Here is a 19,145-nt window from a genome sequence, read left to right as displayed (position 1 = left end):
TCCAGTTCCTTATTCGATTTGAATAAGGAATAAGGAACCAGTTCCTTATTCCTCATTCACACTGAATAAGGAACTGGATAATCATCACTTAAATTTTAGTAGAAATGTATTGCAATTAGAATTTTCCATATACAACCAATATATACATAATATGTTCATTTATATGTGGTTAATTTTGGATCAATTTCATTGGTGTTTAAGTAAGAAAATGCCAGTTCCTTATTCGGCTTGAATAAGGAATAAGGAACTGGTTCCTTTTTCCGTATTCAGCCTCGAATAAGGAATTGGATTATAAATAAAAACAAGCATGTTTAAATGTACAATATTGATTTTTTTTATCTCATACATGTAAAATAATGGTATGTGCTTTAGGTTTTGTTGATTTGAAATAAGTATTCGAATTAAAAAATATCGGTTCGGTTTAAACAAGAAATCCTATGCAAGCGCGAAGAAGAAACATGAATATGTAACGTAATACATAAAGTAAATGTATTCGAGTTATTTTGTTTTGATTTACTTCAGAAATGTTTGTATTATTGTTCTATTAAACTCTATAGCAAATATGTTACGCGTAAATAAGGAATAAGGAACAGTTCCTTATTCCTTATTCGAATAAGGAATAAGGAACTAGGAAAAAGGAACCAACTTATCACCCATTAGTTGTAATAGTAGTTGTAGTAGTAGTAGTAGTAGTAGTAGTAGTAGTAGTAGTAGTAGTAGTAGTAGTAGTAGTAGAAGTAGTAGTAGTAGTAGTAGTAGAAGTAGTAGTAGTAGAAGTAGTAGTAGTAGTAGTAGTAGTAGTAGTAGTAGTAGTAGTAGTAGTAGTAGTAGTAGTAGTAGTAGTAGTAGTGGTAAAAGTAGTAGTAGTAGTAGTGGCAGTAGTAGTAGAAGTAGTAATGGTGGTGGTGGTGGTGGTGGTGGTGGTGGTGGTGGTGGTGGTGGTGTAGGTGATGTAGGTGGTGGTGGTGGTGGTGGTGGTGGTGGTGGTGGTAGTAGTAGTAGTGGTACTAGTAGTAGTAGTACTAGTAGTAGTAGTAGAAGTAGTAGTAGTAGTAGTAGTAGTAGTAGTAGTAGTAGTAGTAGTAGTAGTAGTAGTAGTAGTAGTAGTAGTAGTAGTGGTAGTAGTAGTAGAAGTAGTAGTAGTAGTAGTAGAAGTAGTAGTAGTAGTAGTAGTAGTAGTAGTAGCAGTAGTAGTAGTAGTAGCAGTAGCAGTAGCAGAAGCAGTAGCAGCATTACAAGACCAATACTTAAGAATGATCAAATGGGAAAAGGTAACCTAGCACTGGCAGTAAATATGGGGCTCATTTACAGGTCAGATTTGGAATCTCTGCTGTAAAATGAGATTTTGAATGAATTAAAGGGAGGCAAATCTGTAATAAAAAGAACATGCATAAACCGTAGTTGTTTTCCTTGTTTGAACCATGCTAAATCCTTACAAGTTTGGAAAGAATTGGATGAAAAATTTGGACTTTATTGTTTAAACACCATTTTCTCAATTCAAGGGGAGGTAATTCTGTACTTCATGGACCAATAATGCTCATTTTTTGTAGGGTTCGTGTCCTCATTGATATAAAGACACTGTGCAAATTTGGAAAGGATCGGACAAAAAATGTGGAAGATTTTTTAAAGTTTTTACAAAATAGGCAAAAACGAATAAACATGCAAAGTTCAACGAGCTCCTGCGGCCATGTTTTTTGACGAATCAAATTTCTTTGAACAACTTTTTCAGGGGAGCCTTCAAAGGTCATCCCTGTGAAATTTTTTGAAAATCTGATGAGCGGTTTCTGACAAGAAGATTTTTTAAGGTTTTTACCATATTTGGTCATGGCGGCCATCTTGGTCATGTGATCAAATTTTTTTTAACAATTCTTTTGTCCCATGACCTAGGGATGCTCCACATGAAATTTAGTTGAAATAGGCTCAATGGTTTAGTAGAAGAAGATGTTTACAAATTGTTTACAGACGGACGGATGGACGACGGACGCTGAGTGATCACAATAGCTCACCCCGAGCTATTGCTCAGGTGAGCTAAAAACAAGGGCCCCAAATCTTACATCTTGCAGTATATGCAAAATACTGTTTTCTTTAATTGGGTAACAATGAGTTTGTTTGAAAACCAAATAGAAACACAAACACCAAAACCCAATAGAAACACAAACACCAAAATAGTAAGGTGTTAAATTTACTGGTCTTTGGAGGTGTGCAGTAGAGAAATTTCTTTTATTAATACCGATTTAAGTGGTAGAAATGGCATCAAGCGGGTTGGTCGGACAGATGAGTGTAACAACCATGGAAATAAAGAAGGACAAATCAGGACTAAACAAGAGGGCCTGAAATGTCCAAAGTCGCTCACCTGAGATACAAAGGAACAGATCTGTTCTGTGCAGCCCAAGATATCATTAGAACAAATGTTCTGACCAAGTTTCATGAACTATAAATGTAACTTTTTGGGTTGCTAACAAGGTTTTACTATAGCCATATAAGGATAAATTTACTATAGCCATATACGGATAAATTCCCAGCCCCCTAATTTCATGAAGATCAGGCAATAAATGTGGCCTCTGAAGTGTAAACAAGGCAAATGTTGACAAGGCACAACGGACAAAAGGCGATCACAAAAGCTCACCATGAGCTCATTGTGCTCAGGTGAGCTAATAATGGTGCTTGTCACAGTGAATTGGTTGTAATGACGGGGTTGTCGTGAAGAGTTTTTACTGTGTACTGTACATGTTTTTTGTTTTCAAATTGCTAATAGATTCATTCAGAAGACCAAGAAACAAAACTTTCTGATAAATTAGAACAATATTGCCAAACAAGCAAACATTACTTCAACTCTGTACAGCTCTTCCTGAAGAATTACACAGCTTGAGCAAGCTCCCTCTACATTTTTGCATGACCAATTGCAAGTACTTGTAAACATTCTATAGATTGCAATTCTGCAATTCAACATTTTATAAAAACTCCATAATTTGTAGTTTACAGATATTTACAGTAAATTATTAACACTGTCCAGGTTCTAAAATGTTCATTTTCCGCATATCATTATTGGTCTCAGATATGTCAACCTTCAAGTGCATGTCAAGTGAATCAGACTGACATGTACCAGCATCCAAATCTCTATTAGTCTCCATCACTCGCTGTTCCACTCTGTCGGAAAGACCCCCAGATTTGATGCTAGTTTCACCACAACCTGAATCCTCACTGTTGTCTAAGTCCTCACTGTTGTCTGAATCCTCGTTGCTGTCTGAATCCTCATTGTTATCACTCTCATCTTTGCTGCTTGCAAAGGCATCTGTATCAGATAGCAAGCCTTTTTCCTGGTTTCTAAGGAATGTTCCTGTCAATCAAAGCAATGAAATGTAAACAGTTAATGCATTATTTACCAATTAAGTATTGATTTTGTTCCCAAATGTACAAAAAATAACTTCATGTTACAATGTATTTGTACCCCACAACTATTCAGTTTTATGTCACATACTATTAAGAAGTATTATACATAAGTATGACAAGTGAAGTAGCATCTTTTAAGGACAGCCAATTTAGTATGACTGTATCACATAGGTATCTTTCATTATCTCTAAAAGAAACGTGTAACAACATGGGCTACATACTGCGTTTTCTTTCTGGCAGTTGTTCAAGTTCAAACTGCAAATCTCTGTCATCAGAAGCAGCCTCTGCAGGTGACTTGCTAGGTCTGAAACAGCAAGCTATAGTTCAGCTACTAGTACTAGACATCAAGACTTGCTAGGTCTGAAACAGCAAGCTATAGTTCAGCTACTAGTACTTGACATCAAGACTTGCTAGGTCTGAAACAGCAAGCTATAGTTCAGCTACTAGTACTAGACATCAAGACTTGCTAGGTCTGAAACAGCAAGTTATAGTTCAGCTACTAGTACTAGACATCAAGACTTGCTAGGTCTGAAACAGCAAGTTATAGTTCAGCTACCAGTACTAGACATCAAGACTTGCTAGGTCTGAAACAGCAAGCTATAGTTCAGCTACCAGTACTAGACATCAAGACTTGCTAGGTCTGAAACAGTAAGCTATAGTTCAGCTACCAGTACTAGACATAAAGACTTGCTAGGTCTGAAACAGTAAGCTATAGTTCAGCTACCAGTACTAGACATCAAGACTTGCTAGGTCTGAAACAGCAAGCTATAGTTCAGCTACTAGTACCAGACATTCAGACTTGATAGGTCTGAAACAGCAAGCTATAGTTCAGCTACTAGTACCAGACATTCAAACTTGATAGGTCTGAAACAGCAAGCTATAGTTCAGCTACCAGTACCAGACATTCAGACTTGATAGGTCTGAAACAGCAAGCAATAGTTCAGCTACCACTACCAGACATTCAGACTTGATAGGTCTGAAACAGCAAGCTATATTTTAGCTACCAGTACCAGACAATGAGACATGCTCAGTCTGAAACATCAAGCTATAGTTCAGCTACTTAAGTACTAGTACCAGACTACAAGACTTGCTAGCTCTGAAAAAGCAAGCTATAGTTCATCTACTAGTACCAGACATCAATATTCTATATTCAAAGTTACGAAGTCAAAAAAGTGCCATAATTCCGTAAAAATGACAACCAGAGTTATGCAACTTGTCCTTTTACTGTACCCTCATGATAGTTTGCGAGTGTTCCAAGTATGAAAGAAATATCTATGATACTTTAGGGGTAAAGTGGACCAAAACACAAAACTTTACCAAATTTTCAATTTTCTAAGTATAAAGGGCACATTATTCAGTCCAAATGCCAGTCAGAGTTACATAACTTTGCCTGCACAGTCCCCTTAGTTAAAATGATAATTAATAAGTGTTGCAAGTATGAAAGCAATAGCTTTGAAACTGTAGGAATAAAGTGGACCGAAACACAAAACTTAACCAAATTTTTAATTTTCTAAGTATAAAAAGGGCACATAATTCTGTCAAAATGCATGCCAGAGTTATCTAACTTTGTATGCCCAGTCCCCTCATGATAGTAAGTAAGTGTACCAAGTTTGAATGCAATAGCATTGATACTTTCTGAGAAAAGTGGACCTAAACGCAAAACTTAACCGGACGCCGACGCCAAAGTGATGACAATAGCTCATAATTTTTTTTCAAAAAATAGATGAGCTCAAAAAACTCCAAAAAAACATTATAAAGAAAACTTGTAAGTCCAAGGCCCATAACTTTGCCGAAAAACAAAGGACTGGAATGAAACTCACACTTTATCTGTAGTTGATGAAGGTACTCACTTACCAACAAGAGATGTGTTCGTCAGAAACACAATGCCCCCTACTGCGCCACTTTAAAGTAAAATTTCAATTTATAATTTGGCAGGTATAGAAATCATCTCCCTTTAAAGCTTATTACTTCCCTTGGATTTTGTCCAATCCAACCAGGGGGGGGGGGGGGGGCTGTAGACAGCAAAGGCCTGTGGTTTATCAAAGAGATCATAGCCAGAGTTCATCATGTATCTATGGACATTTGTCCACAGGTATGTAATGAAACCTATCATTCCCAAATTAGTACAGGAAAGAAATGATAATCATATCTTTAAAAAAAAAACTTTGACAAATCAATCATTTGAGTTATAAATAATCAAAATATAAAATCAGTACAGTAACTGTGAAAAGAACTTAAATTCTTGGTAAGGAAATATATAATCTGAGATTTATAATAATATAAATTACTTCCCTTGAAAATAATTGTCTCTAACAAATCTTTATTTTTAGTAGCAAATAATTAAAAGTCACTACAGTGACTGTAGATTCACCACTTAAAATGTGCAGCTCCATGAGATACACATACATGCCAAATATAAAGTTGCTATGTTCAATATTGAATAATTATCTCCCTTTAAAGCTTATTACTTCGCTTGGATTTGTATTTTTGACCATAGACCTTAAAGGATGACCTTGACCTTTTACCACAATGTGTTTGACAGAAACACAATGCCGCCTACTGCGCCACTTTGATTTATTTAACAAAAATATATAATTTGGCAGGTCAGATAATTATGTCCATTAACAACACAATGTAAAGCTTATTACTTCCCTTGGATTTGTTTTTTCGACCCCTTGACCAAGTTTTTGACCCGGCATGACCCATATTTGAACTTGACCTAGATATTGTCTAGATACAACTTCTGGCCAAGTTTTGTTAAGATCGGATGAAAACTATTTGCAATAGAGAGCGGACACGAAAAGTGTAACAGACTGACGGACAGTGCAAAATTTATATACCCCCTTTTCTTGAAAGTGGGCATAAAAATCAGCTCAATATCTGAAAGACCTCCAGAAAACGGACTGCCGGATGGACAGTCCAATTGCTATACGCCATATACCGGGGAGCATAATAATGTTTTATCATTTCACACTCTTGGTTTTCTTAACTTACCTACTTGTTTAAATTTGGGTGAATAATCTTATCCGTTATATTGTCAATGTAAACTTTTGAATTTTACACAAGCAAAAACAAAACATACAAAAGCATCATAAGATTCAATTAACAGTAAAAATGTATCATAGTCATTACTGCAGAAACTGATGCACTATCTTTTATCACCAATCTCATAATAATATTTCTATGATTTTTCACTGAAATCAACACAATTGAGTAATCTTTATTAATTGATTTCGTATTCTCATGCAGATGTAAAATTCAATGTCTAAGAGTATCTGTTACTTACTTTTGAACTATATCTGTACTCTCACCACATTTTGCACACTTGCCAGACACAGCGCTACATGACTGACAATACACCAGGTAGGCCTTCTTAACTGTCTTCTGTCTGCATGTTGCACTAAAATATCAGCAACTGGGCAATCATGGGTTTACTTGTACTGAGCCGATATTCATAATTGATACAGGACTTAACATATAAATTATAATAAGTGACTTTCTATGATTAATATTGTGCTTTCCACAGTGATTTTTTTCAGACGGCCCAAGACCTTAACCCATTTATGCCTAGTGGACTTTTATTTCTCAAATTAGGGATGTCTAGTATATTTATTTCTATTTTTAAAATATTTCTTACAGAAATTCCTGTAAGCAAACAGTGCAGACCCTGATGAGATGCCGCATCATGCAGCGTCTCATCTTGGTCTACGCTGTTTGCTAAGGCCTTTTTTCTAGACGCTAGGCATAAATGGGTTAATAGAGTTGGGTTCAGGAGGAGACCCCACCCCCCTCCCTACATTAATTTCATTTTAAATTTAAAGCATGGAAGGGCTTTATTATGAGTCTTAGAGAAAAAAACACAGCCATTAAGTCTTTGATAGGTATAATCCTCACTCGATTGATTCCCAAATACATGCGTATAAAACCAACTCTAACTATTAGTGCATAATTACATGTACTACTTTCTCTATCTCTATACATTACATGATTATCGGGTATAGTACAGTATATTAACGAAGGGCTATAGATAACAAGCGTATTTGTGTTATTACGCAATAAAAATAACCAAAAACATAATTAAATTCAAAATAAAGCGCACAAAAACACAAATATAAATTTAATAACGTAATTCCGTAAAAAAAACTTGCGTCACTAAACGCAATTCTTACAAACACCTGGCGTATTTATAAGACATGTTACTTTTCGTACAAAAATGTACCTGATAGTTTATATGAAGTCCTATGAACAAAAGAAGGCAGTCTTTCCAGCGATTATCAATATTTAGGGTATTATTGTAATTATTCGTAGACCCGTCTGATTTCTAATTTCATTTTTAAGGTATTCAACTCAAAATAACCTGAAAACAGGGTGCATCACTTTGAACATCCATAACTTAATCAATTATGCAGCGATTTTCTCGAACTCGGTTTTATTAAATGCAAAAATGAAAGAACTTTGATCAGAAATTCAGTAATTGTTTGTTGTGTTATGTACAGGTACATTTTTCAATGCCATTTGTATACCGGTAAATAATATAGTAACCTTAGTAGATTCTTATTATATTACATGTATATATGTCATTCCCTAAATTACCCAATTGAGTTAAAAAACCGGGGTTGAAAAACACAATTAAGCTCATAACTAGGTGGGTGATTTTTTTTGCAATAACTCTATTGAAATATACCCCAAAAGTTATCTATAGCCCTGTTAACGAATTCCATTTAAAAAAGCAAAGTCTGGGCAAATTTTGACAATAATTTTATAAACACACACACTATCACACAGTTCAATTGGCATATGTGACTATTTAAAGATTTTCTGAAATAGATGTCAAATCTTGACCAGGTTTTTCACACTGAAAATGCGTAAATCACCTGACTTGACGTGTGCATGTCATGTACTGTTCATATTCTATTAAAATGACAACCGACAACTACAAGTAAATTTAGATGTTGTGAAGCATGAGAGAAGGGATTATACATATCTATGCAACATGTAGCTCTACAAGTGATTTTCTGAAAATCTGCAAAAAAATGAAATCAAATTTCTTGAAAATAAAGTAACATTTGTTTTTATGTTAATGATGAAAATTGTTTATCTTTTGTGTCATTTTTGTAAGTTGGCTTGGTTTTCATTAGTTTTTTTTTGTTTTTAATTCTTGTAATTATACATATTGTTATTTCCATTGTTTCCAACAAGTCTTGTTTCCAGGATAATCTTTATTATTTTAATGTGTATGCTTCTTCAATATGTTTATTGGCCTACACAATCATTAGTTGCAATAATCCAACCCCCAGCTATTGACCTTCCGGGACACTTAGAGTTGAAACTGGTTACATGTCAAATTTCATGTCAAGTATCCCGGAATATGGGCGGTACTTTAATCGGTAATATTAGCAACATAAACTATTTTCTGGCATAAATAAACACAGACACATCATATATATATGTATATCACCAATGCGCACAGGGCCAAAAAACCTTTCTTTGAAGAAGCCGAATATCGGACGCTTCCCCAACCGAAGTAACTACTTTTTTCCCCTAATTTGACCAAAATTTTCCCCAATACTGGAAAAATTCCCCCCCAAATAATATCTAAACTTCGTATAAAAGTGAAAATGGGGGGTATTCGTATTGGTTGAATATGCCTTTCATTACCTCCCGTATTACTCTCCTAGAGGCGGTATGCGTGTTGATCGATTTAGTTGTGCTTACATCGCGAAGTATGATGTTATTCGTGACCAATCCATTTGTTACAGTTTACAGTTATATGATGAATGAAATCAGATAGAATTATTAAATGCAAATATTGAAATTTAAAACACCTATTTTGTTTCTTTTTCCCAATGAGCCGAATTCAAAAGCTATACATAGATTACATTAAAAGGCTATTACGACTTAAAATATGTTCAGTCATGACAGGGGTTCCACTGGCCCAAAAAAAGTTGTCGCCACTTTTTCGAGGCGTGCATACTGTCGGTTATTCCACCTTATTAATAAGAACAATCATTTCAAGAAACCTTACTCCATTAATGTCATTGACTATATTATCACTTTAAAAAGTATGTTATTTCATAAAAAAAACAATAAGTACCTTCATAAGTCATACCTTCATAAGTCTTAATAAGCTTTATTTGTATATAAATAACATTTTTTCAACTTGATAAACAACACAGATAACCAAAATAATATAATAATGTTAACATCAATGTATTAAACAGTATGCTGCATAAATGTTTCGAAATTAATTATTTAAACATAAAATCACACCAATGTTCATCATTTGAAAGGGAATCAGAAAATAAAGCACCTCACTTCAAAGTGTTTAACAGTTATATTTGGTCATTTGGACATGATATACATCAGCTTCTGTTGTTAACAAGTTTTCTGTTAGTGGTGGATGATTTCCAGGTTCAATTAAATGACTGTTGTTCACGCCTTTTTCCTGACAGAAAGGCCCAGATAATTGCCACCATCCATTCTAGTTGCCTGAAATAACATAAAACATATTTTTACAAACTATCAACATCAAACCAACACATAAATGTCCCTATCTTTAAATGTCCGAATTTAACATATCCGAAATATAGTACATCGAGTGAATGTTTTATATTTAATTCAGAGATTGTTGTTATCTTAATCAATTTATATCCTTCCCAGAACATTACAATAATGAATCTATTAAACAGAAATGCTCACAAATACCTGTTGAAACAAGTTTTTATTTGTTGATGTGGAGAAATTAAATGCTTTTGCCAGCCCCAAGGTTTTGATTTTAACAAAGAAATAGCGGCCCTAATAATCATTATAATTATTGATCGTCGTGACAGTTTGTCCCCGTGTTACTTAACTTATTGCTCAATATCATAAAGGAGCCGTTAATCCGATAATAACCCCCATAAAACTTGACAATAGAAGTAAAAACACCGTTTGTAACACTTACACGCTTCGGTGATTTCTAATGCACTCTGCACTGTAGGTCGCTTACATCGTCGTAAATCAATATTTACAACTGACAGACGCTGGCCGCTTATGCTCGGTCGCGTGCTTTCGACTCGCAGTACATTTTCGGATAGGATTTTACCGATTTTTTTTTAATTCGTCACTTTAAAAAAATTGGAGCCACATTTATAAATTTAGCGCCATTTGGCGCCAATGGCGATCGACAGCGGAACCCCTGGTCATGTGGAAGTCATCAGGGCCTGCTTCCCACGGGTTGCCAAGTTGTACGAGTTGGCCCTACTTATTCCGCAGTCCACCGCAGTTGTTTAGAGAGGGTTTTCTGTCATTAATGACACATGTACCATATTGAGAACCAGCATGAGCCATAGAAGCCTTGATGAGGATTTACTTATTGAGTGGCACCGTTGAGTCTTGCACCGTTGAGTCTTTCACAGATGGAAATTGTCACGCACTAATTGATGAGTTTAAAGGGAAAAAATCTTAATTAAATTAACTTCAGGCACAGTAAAATCCTCTGTTATACAGTTTCATTATGAATGAAATAGTTACAGTTATATGATGGATGAAATCAGTTACAGTTATATGATGGATGAAATCTGTTACAGTTATATGATGAATGAAATCAGTAACAGTTATATGATGAATGAAATCAGATAGAATTATTAAAAGCAAATACACTTCAACACCGATATTACGAAGTCCTCGGGACCGTTAAAAAAACTTCGTATTAATGATAACTTGAAATAAACATATGACAGAAGACTTCTTTGATTCTCTAAAAATAAAACGCTATGGACTTGGCATGGTTTGGTTACACGCTACTATTAATAATTGTTTCTCTTAAAAACGTAAACTAGTCAGATAGCAATAGATTGCTACTAACGGAGGAATAAAACGATTATTTTTCTTCTTTTTTATTTTCCTCTAATTACAGAACAAATAAAATATAATCAATAGCACAAAGTATCCGAACCTTGTTAGAGCCATGTTGACAGTGTGTTTGCGGGAACACCAAATTCATCTGCTATTTGCTACGCGCAGACGACAAAGTGTAATTATCTGCTTAATACAAAGGTGTGAACTTACGCTTAGTGTTTTGCAGTTTTGACTTCGGATTGAAGATTGATAATTAGGTGCGAATTTTATTGCGGGGACCGACAGAATCACTTCGATTTAACGATTTCTTCGGTTTAATAAAGTTCGGATTAACAATGAAATTTTACATTAAACAAAGAAGAACCAAAATCGGGACCCGAAAAATACTTCGAAATAACGGTGACTTCGGATTATTGGTGTTCGAAAAAACGGTGTTGAAGTGTTTTGAGATTTAAAACACTTTTTTTTTCCCCAATTATTTAACGTTCCTAACTTTGTGGCTATCCAATATTATTTATTTCATGTATCAAATCCATTATCCAAATGAAATACAAATTTCTTATTTTCCCCAAATAAGAAAAAAATTGCACTATTTTTTCCCTAAAAAAAGGCTGAGGCCCCTTCCCCAAAAAGGGTGTTTTGGCCCTGGAGCAAATTAAAACAACTTGCGTGATGTGATATGCTCATGATAATAATCTTAAGTTTCAAACACGTCAATGGTTCATGTAAATGTGTAATATAAGTTTTTGCAATGGAAAAAGCCCGGTATTCCGTATTCGAAAATAAGCTATTGATTATCTTCGAAATCATCAGCGAGATAAATCTTGTGTCTAATCAACCAATCATAATAAACCGACTTTCTAAGGAACCTCCGTTTATCAACTTTTTGTTTTGAGAATTCATCAACAAAGAACACTCAAATTAATATCAATGGTAACAGGTTTTGTGTTTGTTATGTTGTATTAGGTTGATTTAATTCGATTTTATATAGACAAACTTGAGACTTATTATTGTTTAATCAGGAAGAACGCTGAACTGTACGTATGTAACCATAAGAGACTTCAAGAAGATCTAACACAATCATTGACAGATGACATGTTCTTATATACTCCTATAAATATGAGGTCGATTTACATCGACCTCATATCGTTTAACGTTATTTTGCAATAGCATCGTTCCGACATGAATTCATGTCGGAAGCTTTAACGGCATCAAATTCATATAACAGCACAGAATAGTCATGCAATAAATTATTAAACATAAAATATAAACATTATTTTACTATTGCATTAGAAAAATGTTTATACAAACTTACAAGTAATGATAGTCCAGACCTTAAAACACTACCACTGTTCAAATTCCATATTGTTGCCATATAGCACTGTGTAAATTGAAAGTTGCATAATGTTACCTCATTGGTCGGTTATAAATACATTGTTTCTCTATATATAGTATTCGATGTAGACGAAAATAATAATTTACGTAGAATGTCATATTAGTTTTCCATTAAAACTTTGATCTTGCCGTGTGTGTTTATGGACGTTATTAATTATGTTATACTTATTTTTGTATTTCATTAAGAATTAGAACGTGTAGCCCTTTTTGTTAACTGTTTTTAGCAAACGATTCGCGGCTAAATAAGACACGGAAAATGGTTAAAGCGACACTTTCATTTAAAGGTTTAATGTGAACAATATTAAATGAAGCCTTTTTTGGTATTAATATATTTTATTGACATGTTAAATTCGATACTTGAAAAGGTGTTTAGTCTTTAAAAAGATGTCGCTGATATTGTTAATTTCAATAACTGTTAGTATGCTTAATGTTGTATAAGAAATTGAATAGTTTCACTGAGTTGTATTCCCGCCTAAAATCCGATATCGTAAAACGCGCAACGGTTAAGAATAAGGTCTGAATAAGTTTAGGTATTCAAATCCGAATATCTGCAGCTGTGCCAGCTGGGAAGCCCCGTTTTAGCTTTAACAACCGCAAGCGAAACAACATACTTTTTAAAGTCTTGCACTAAGACTCCATGATCACAAGTATAGGTCCCTGCTGTGGCGTATGACACCATAGTGCTATTTAGTATTGGTCGGCACAGTATCTGATCATAAAGAGATAATTGGTTTGTGCTGAACACAGGGGCAATAAAACCACAGATCTATCGATAAACAAGATTTTTGAGATATCTTTTATTGAACACCGCGATAAAAATGCTCAAACCACGGACTCTAGATTACACGGATAAGAAACATGGCAACATTCTCAGAATCATCACTGCTATATGTGTAATCACCTAACAATTCGTCTAAAAATAATTTATATATTTGAGTTGAAGACGATGTACTGTTGTATAAGTCTGAATAAACTATCTGTCTGCCTGTCTAAATCTAAGCCGTCATCGTCCCAGTGAAAAAAAATATGATTTTGAATAGTTTGACATGATGCCCTGATGTCAAAATACGAAATGCGTAACACCGACCGTGATATTCAAGAATCTTTAATAAATTGATAATTTAAGGTAAATAACATTTCATATAATTATACATAAGTCCCTCGTTGATAATTAACAGCAAACGATGAATGTTTTTGACACCCATTTTATTTCAAGTATGCATGCAAAGCCGAACTAGAAATGGCGCGGCAGAGGCCGACGCGTATCCCCACGCCGCATGTTTGACCCAAGGGCGCCCCAGGGTTGATCATGGGGCCATGCATAGTTGAGATTGACTGTATTGTCATAAGAGAAGTTCAGTATCAATTAGAAGTGAATGGGTGTAAAAATAAAGAAGTTATAGTAAAAGGCAATTTTGGGAGGGTGTGGCCTATGTGGGCGGGGTGCCCCAGGGTTGGTAATGGGGCCATGCATAGTTGAGATTGACCGTATTGTCATAAGAGAGGTTCAGTATCAATTTGAAGTGAATCAGTGTATTAATGAAGAAATTATAGTAAAAGGCAATTTTGGGCGGGTGTGGTCTATGTGGGCGTGGCGCCCCAGGGTTGGCAACGGGGCCATGCATAGTTGAGTTTGACCGTTTTGTCATAAGAGAGGTTCAGTATCAATTTGAAGTGAATCAGTGTAGAAATGAAGAAGTTAATGTAAAATAACCTAATTTTTTTTTATAGTAAATGGATTTTTTTGGTGGGTGTGGCCTATGTGGGCGGGCGCCCCAGGGTTGGGATTGGGGCCATGCATAGTTGAGATTGACCCTAATGTCATAACAAAAGTTCAGTATCAATTTGAAGTGAATCCGTGTAGAAATGAAAAAATTATAGTAAATGGAAATTTTTGGTGGGTGTGGCCTATGTGGGCGGGGCGCCCCAGGGTTGGGAATGGGGCCATGCATGGTTGAGATTGACCGTATTGTCATAGGTGAGGTCCAGTATCAATTTGAAGTGAATCGGTGTAGAAATAAAGAAGTAAATGTAAAATAACCTAAAAAAATGAGTGATAATTTCTGACGCGGCCCCACCCCAACCCCTATAACTTTTGACCCAGGGGTCAGATCAAAATTCCAAATAGTGCACCGTCGCACATATGCTCATAGCTACCATGTGTGTAAATTTCAAGGTTCTAGTGCTTTTAGTGTAGGAGGAGATAGTGGCCAGGACGGACGGACAGACGGACAGACGGACGGACAGACGGACGGACGGCGGAGATCACCACAATATCCCCACCTTTTTTTCAAAAAGCGTGGGGATAATAAAATCGAGAGGATCCGCTATAAAAGCTGTTTCATCATAAAGTTATCACCCTTTCTGTGTTATAAACAAGAGCTGAAATCGTTAATTTGTTAAGATTTATTTATAATAAGCTTTATTGATATGTTTCGTGAACAAAATACCACAATATATTCCATCAAAGATATAATAATCATGGCAAAGGAAATTCAATGGCCGGTTTCTAAACAAAAGCATAATCGCCAAGATCGTAGCATCAGTTCAGTGCGTTAGGAACGCGCGCTACTTTCTTCCGCCTTCATTCCTTAATTACTTTCGTTTTTTTAAACATTTTTTTTTCTATCGTATACAGAATTCTATTCTCCTAAGCAAGATGTAATTTTTAAAACTGAACTCCAAATATAAACGCTACAAATTGGTATTAAGTACGAACATGTCAACCGTAAATCTAGATTCTAAAACTCCAATACGGTATGATATTTGCAAAAGTTAAAGTTATAACTCGCCGGGCTGTCGAAATCAGAAGAAACACTTAATATATGTTTATATATCTGTTTACTACGGAACGTAAGCTTTCTAATGATATATAATTTGTCAAAATCGGCCGAGAAATGAAACTATAATTCAACAAAAGACGTGAGTGGGTACATCAAAATGTATAACCTCGGAGCTTCGCTTTACGCTAATTGTACAAGATCGATAGCCACAACACGGTAAAACGCGCGGTGGTAAAACATAAAATGTGTATTTCTTGTGTTTATCTCGCTATAAATCCATTAATAGCAACGGGAGTATACTTAAACGTATATTTTTTGAAAGAGGAATTAATAAGCAACATGATAACGTATAAACCAATAAAATCGAATGAATAGTTTTTGCATAAGATTGAATTTACTACAGTAAGGGTCAAATACTCGAATCATCTCCTATCAATATACACTCCGTGATACAACTGGTAGTTTTAACACACACATATAGGTTTCATTTAATTAAAAAGTACAGAAAGCTAAAAAGTGATGTGGTTTGTTGTACAACAACAATTGGTTATGTGTAACCTATTCAAAAAATAATTTCGTTCAAGATAATTCAATGTAATTCTATAAACGACAAACACACTTCGTGTGTTGTTATCCCCACGCTTTTTGAAAAAAAGGTGGGGATATTGTGGTTATCTCCGCCGTCCGTCCGTCCGTCTGTCCGTCCGTCTGTCCGTCCGTCCTGGCCACTATCTCCTCCTACACTAAAAGCACTAGAACCTTGAAACTTACACACATGGTAGCTATGAGCATATGTGCGACCCTGCACTATTTGGAATTTTGATCTGACCCCTGGGTCAAAAGTTATAGCGGTTGGGGTGGGGCCGCGTCAGAAATTATCACTCATTTTTTTAGGTTATTTTACATTTACTTCTTTATTTCTACACCGATTCACTTCAAATTAATACTGGACCTCCCTTATGACAATACGGTCAATCTCAACCATGCATGGCCCCATTCCCAACCCTGGGGCGCCCCGCCCACATAGGCCACACCCACCAAAAATTTCCATTTACTATAATTTTTTCATTTCTACACGGATTCACTTCAAATTGATACTGGACCTCTCTTATGACAATACGGTCAATCTCAACCATGCATGGCCCCATTCCCAACCCTGGGGCGCCCCGCCCACATAGGCCACACCCACCAAAAATTTCCATTTACTATAATTTTTTCATTTCTACACGGATTCACTTCAAATTGATACTGAACTTTTGTTATGACATTAGGGTCAATCTCAACTATGCATGGCCCCAATCCCAACCCTGGGGCGCCCGCCCACATAGGCCACACCCACCAAAAAATTCCCATTTACTATAATTTTTTCATTTCTACACGGATTCACTTCAAATTGATACTGAACTTCTCTTATGACATTAGGGTCAATCTCAACTATGCATGGCCCCATAACCAACCCTGGGGCCCCGCCCACATAGACCACACCCACCCAAAATTGCCTTTACTATAATTTCTTCATTTCTACACCGATTCACTTCAAATTGATATTGAACTTCTCTTATGACAATACAGTCAATCTCAACTATGCATGGCCCCATTACCAACCCTGGGGCGCCCCGCCCACATAGACCACACCCACCCAAAATTGCCTTTTACTATAATTTCTTCATTTCTACACCGATTCACTTCAAATTGATACTGAACCTCTCTTATGACAATACGGTCAATCTCAACTATGCATGGCCCCATTACCAACTCTGGGGCCCCGCCCACATAGACCACACCCGCCCAAAATTGCCTTTTACTATAATTTCTTCATTTCTACACCGATTCACTTCAAATTGATACTGAACTTCTCTTATGACAATACGGTCAATCTCAACTATGCATGGCACAATTACCAACCCTGGGGCGCCCTGCCCAGATATGTCACACCCACCCAAAATTGCCTTTTACTATAACTTCTTCATTTCTACACCAATTCACTTCTAATTGATGATGAACTTCTCTTATGACAATACGGTCAATCTCAGCTATGCATGGCCCCATTACCAACCCTGGGGCACACCTAGGTCAAACATTCGGCGTGGGGATACGCGTCGGCCTCTGCCGCGCCATTTCTAGTGTATGTTTATTTTTAAAAATGTACATAAGTGGTTTAAAAGCACAATTTTTACACATTTAAGAGGTAATCGCTCACATTTATGTCTAATTAATGATAATTTTATGCATTAGCAAAGATTTAACGAGAAAAACTGAAGTTTAAGTTGAACTCAATTTGCTATAGGAAAACGACGGTAGCCGTTTAGACGTAAGCGGGGTAGCTTACGTCTAATTATTTGGACTAGTTCTTATATATCTAAATGTTGATTGTTTTTCTACACAGAGCATGGAATTTTTGTGGCTTGATTGGGTAATAAAATCAATACACATTATCAGGCAAATCAGTGAGTGGCATGGAGTACTCAAAACTGTATTGATTTGGTAAATTTGTATAATATGATCCCGAAATAAGACAACTTGTGAAAACAAGCGCACCGGGTATTTCATGGCCTACAGTAAGAAATGATTGTTTGTATATAAAAAAAAATGGTTTAAAGACGAACCAGTGTTGTGTAATTTCGAGGGATTTTACATCGATAATTACCACGTTTTGGCTTGTGACAACGGCTTGTACTTCTTATACTTTATTTTCCAGTCAATGACATCTTTGCATCTTTTACAAACCCCAGCCACTTCGGTATTTACGATCTTCTGTGTCTGCTTGCTAGTGTCATGATAAACATTTTTGAAACCATGTCGATTTTGGTATTTGGGTGGGCCAGTTTTTTTCGTGTTTCCTTTTTGCGTACTCATTGTTTAAACCAGTGAAGTTATTGACATTTAATTGTTAATTCACGTGTGTTCGATATTGTTTATGACAACAAATTTATTTTACAAAAGGGTCACACTACACCAATTGAGAACAGCTGATCTATATGCTAGTTTGGTACCCGAAGGACGGGCCGCGGGAGCTTCAATGCACGCCTGACACCAACAAAAAAAATGTCGGACACGATGTCATTTCAACAAAACAGGCGTTCAACAATACAAAACTCCTTAATAAATGAATTTTACGCGAATTTCTATAGAGCGAAGCTTGTGTGCAACGAGCGACATTGTAATGTTTAACTTGATGAGACCACAAATTAAGTGTATTCCGGACATGATAATCCTGTACAATTTTGTATATATCCTTGTTTTGCATAGATATGTTTTGCCAAACTGTGCAAGCACATGTAAAGTGGAAAAATTATGTTATATTTAATATTATAATTTTTAAACGAATATGACTTATGTTACCAAAAGAAATACAAGAACAGCATAACTTCTTGACGACAACAACAACTTATTGACAACAAGAACAATAACGCATTCGACGTGAACAGCAACTTCGATGGGCCCTTGGCAACGCCTGACGTCACCTCCATACAACAAATTCGATTATCCACGTGAAGCTCATGACGTCACAGCCAAATACCAACTTCGATGTTCTATGCACAACGCCTGACGTTCTAGCAGACATTGGATAAATGTCATTGGACCTTTGATGTGATTCCACGTGTCTTTCTTTTATTGAAAATTACATAACGTGAATTGTATTTTAAAATTATGTGCATACCACTCTAAGCACATTATAGCCATCACGTTATTGTTGTATCAACGATAACATTTGTTAGTTAAGAAATTCTTTGTTTT

At 35.8% G+C, this 19,145-nt stretch overlaps 1 protein-coding gene and 1 long non-coding RNA gene across 2 annotated transcripts; both read right to left on the bottom strand.

The window, feature by feature from the left end:
- Window positions 1-2,999: 2,999 nt before the first annotated feature.
- On the bottom strand, window positions 3,000-18,356 carry LOC127879638 (uncharacterized protein C9orf85 homolog). Its single transcript, XM_052426615.1, has 4 exons — window positions 18,055-18,356; window positions 6,677-6,790; window positions 3,612-3,694; window positions 3,000-3,337 (listed from the first exon to the last, which is right to left on the bottom strand). Exons 1-4 carry the CDS (start codon window positions 18,261-18,263, stop codon window positions 3,000-3,002), a joined length of 744 nt encoding a protein of 247 aa, XP_052282575.1. The 5' UTR covers window positions 18,264-18,356.
- On the bottom strand, window positions 16,239-17,531 carry LOC127879652 (uncharacterized). Its single transcript, XR_008049185.1, has 2 exons — window positions 16,511-17,531; window positions 16,239-16,359 (listed from the first exon to the last, which is right to left on the bottom strand). It is a non-coding gene; the product is annotated as an uncharacterized LOC127879652 (long non-coding RNA).
- Window positions 18,357-19,145: the final 789 nt, after the last annotated feature.

Source organism: Dreissena polymorpha, chromosome 4 (assembly GCF_020536995.1).
Source record: "Dreissena polymorpha isolate Duluth1 chromosome 4, UMN_Dpol_1.0, whole genome shotgun sequence".
NCBI lineage: Eukaryota > Metazoa > Mollusca > Bivalvia > Myida > Dreissenidae > Dreissena > Dreissena polymorpha.
Note: the sequence above shows the minus strand (reverse complement) of the source record. Positions and strands in the feature narration are given on the sequence as shown.

Excerpts from the sequence above, each read along its gene's own strand:
- LOC127879638 (XM_052426615.1), bottom strand. The coding sequence starts at position 18,263 with ATGAGTACGCAAAAAGGAAACACGAAAAAAACTGGCCCACCCAAATAC. Across the intron at positions 6,791-18,054 it reads TTGTCACAAGCCAAAACGTG|TGCAACATGCAGACAGAAGA; the intron begins GTAATTATCGAT and ends CTGATATTTTAG. Across the intron at positions 3,338-3,611 it reads ACTGCCAGAAAGAAAACGCA|GAACATTCCTTAGAAACCAG; the intron begins GTATGTAGCCCA and ends TTTGATTGACAG.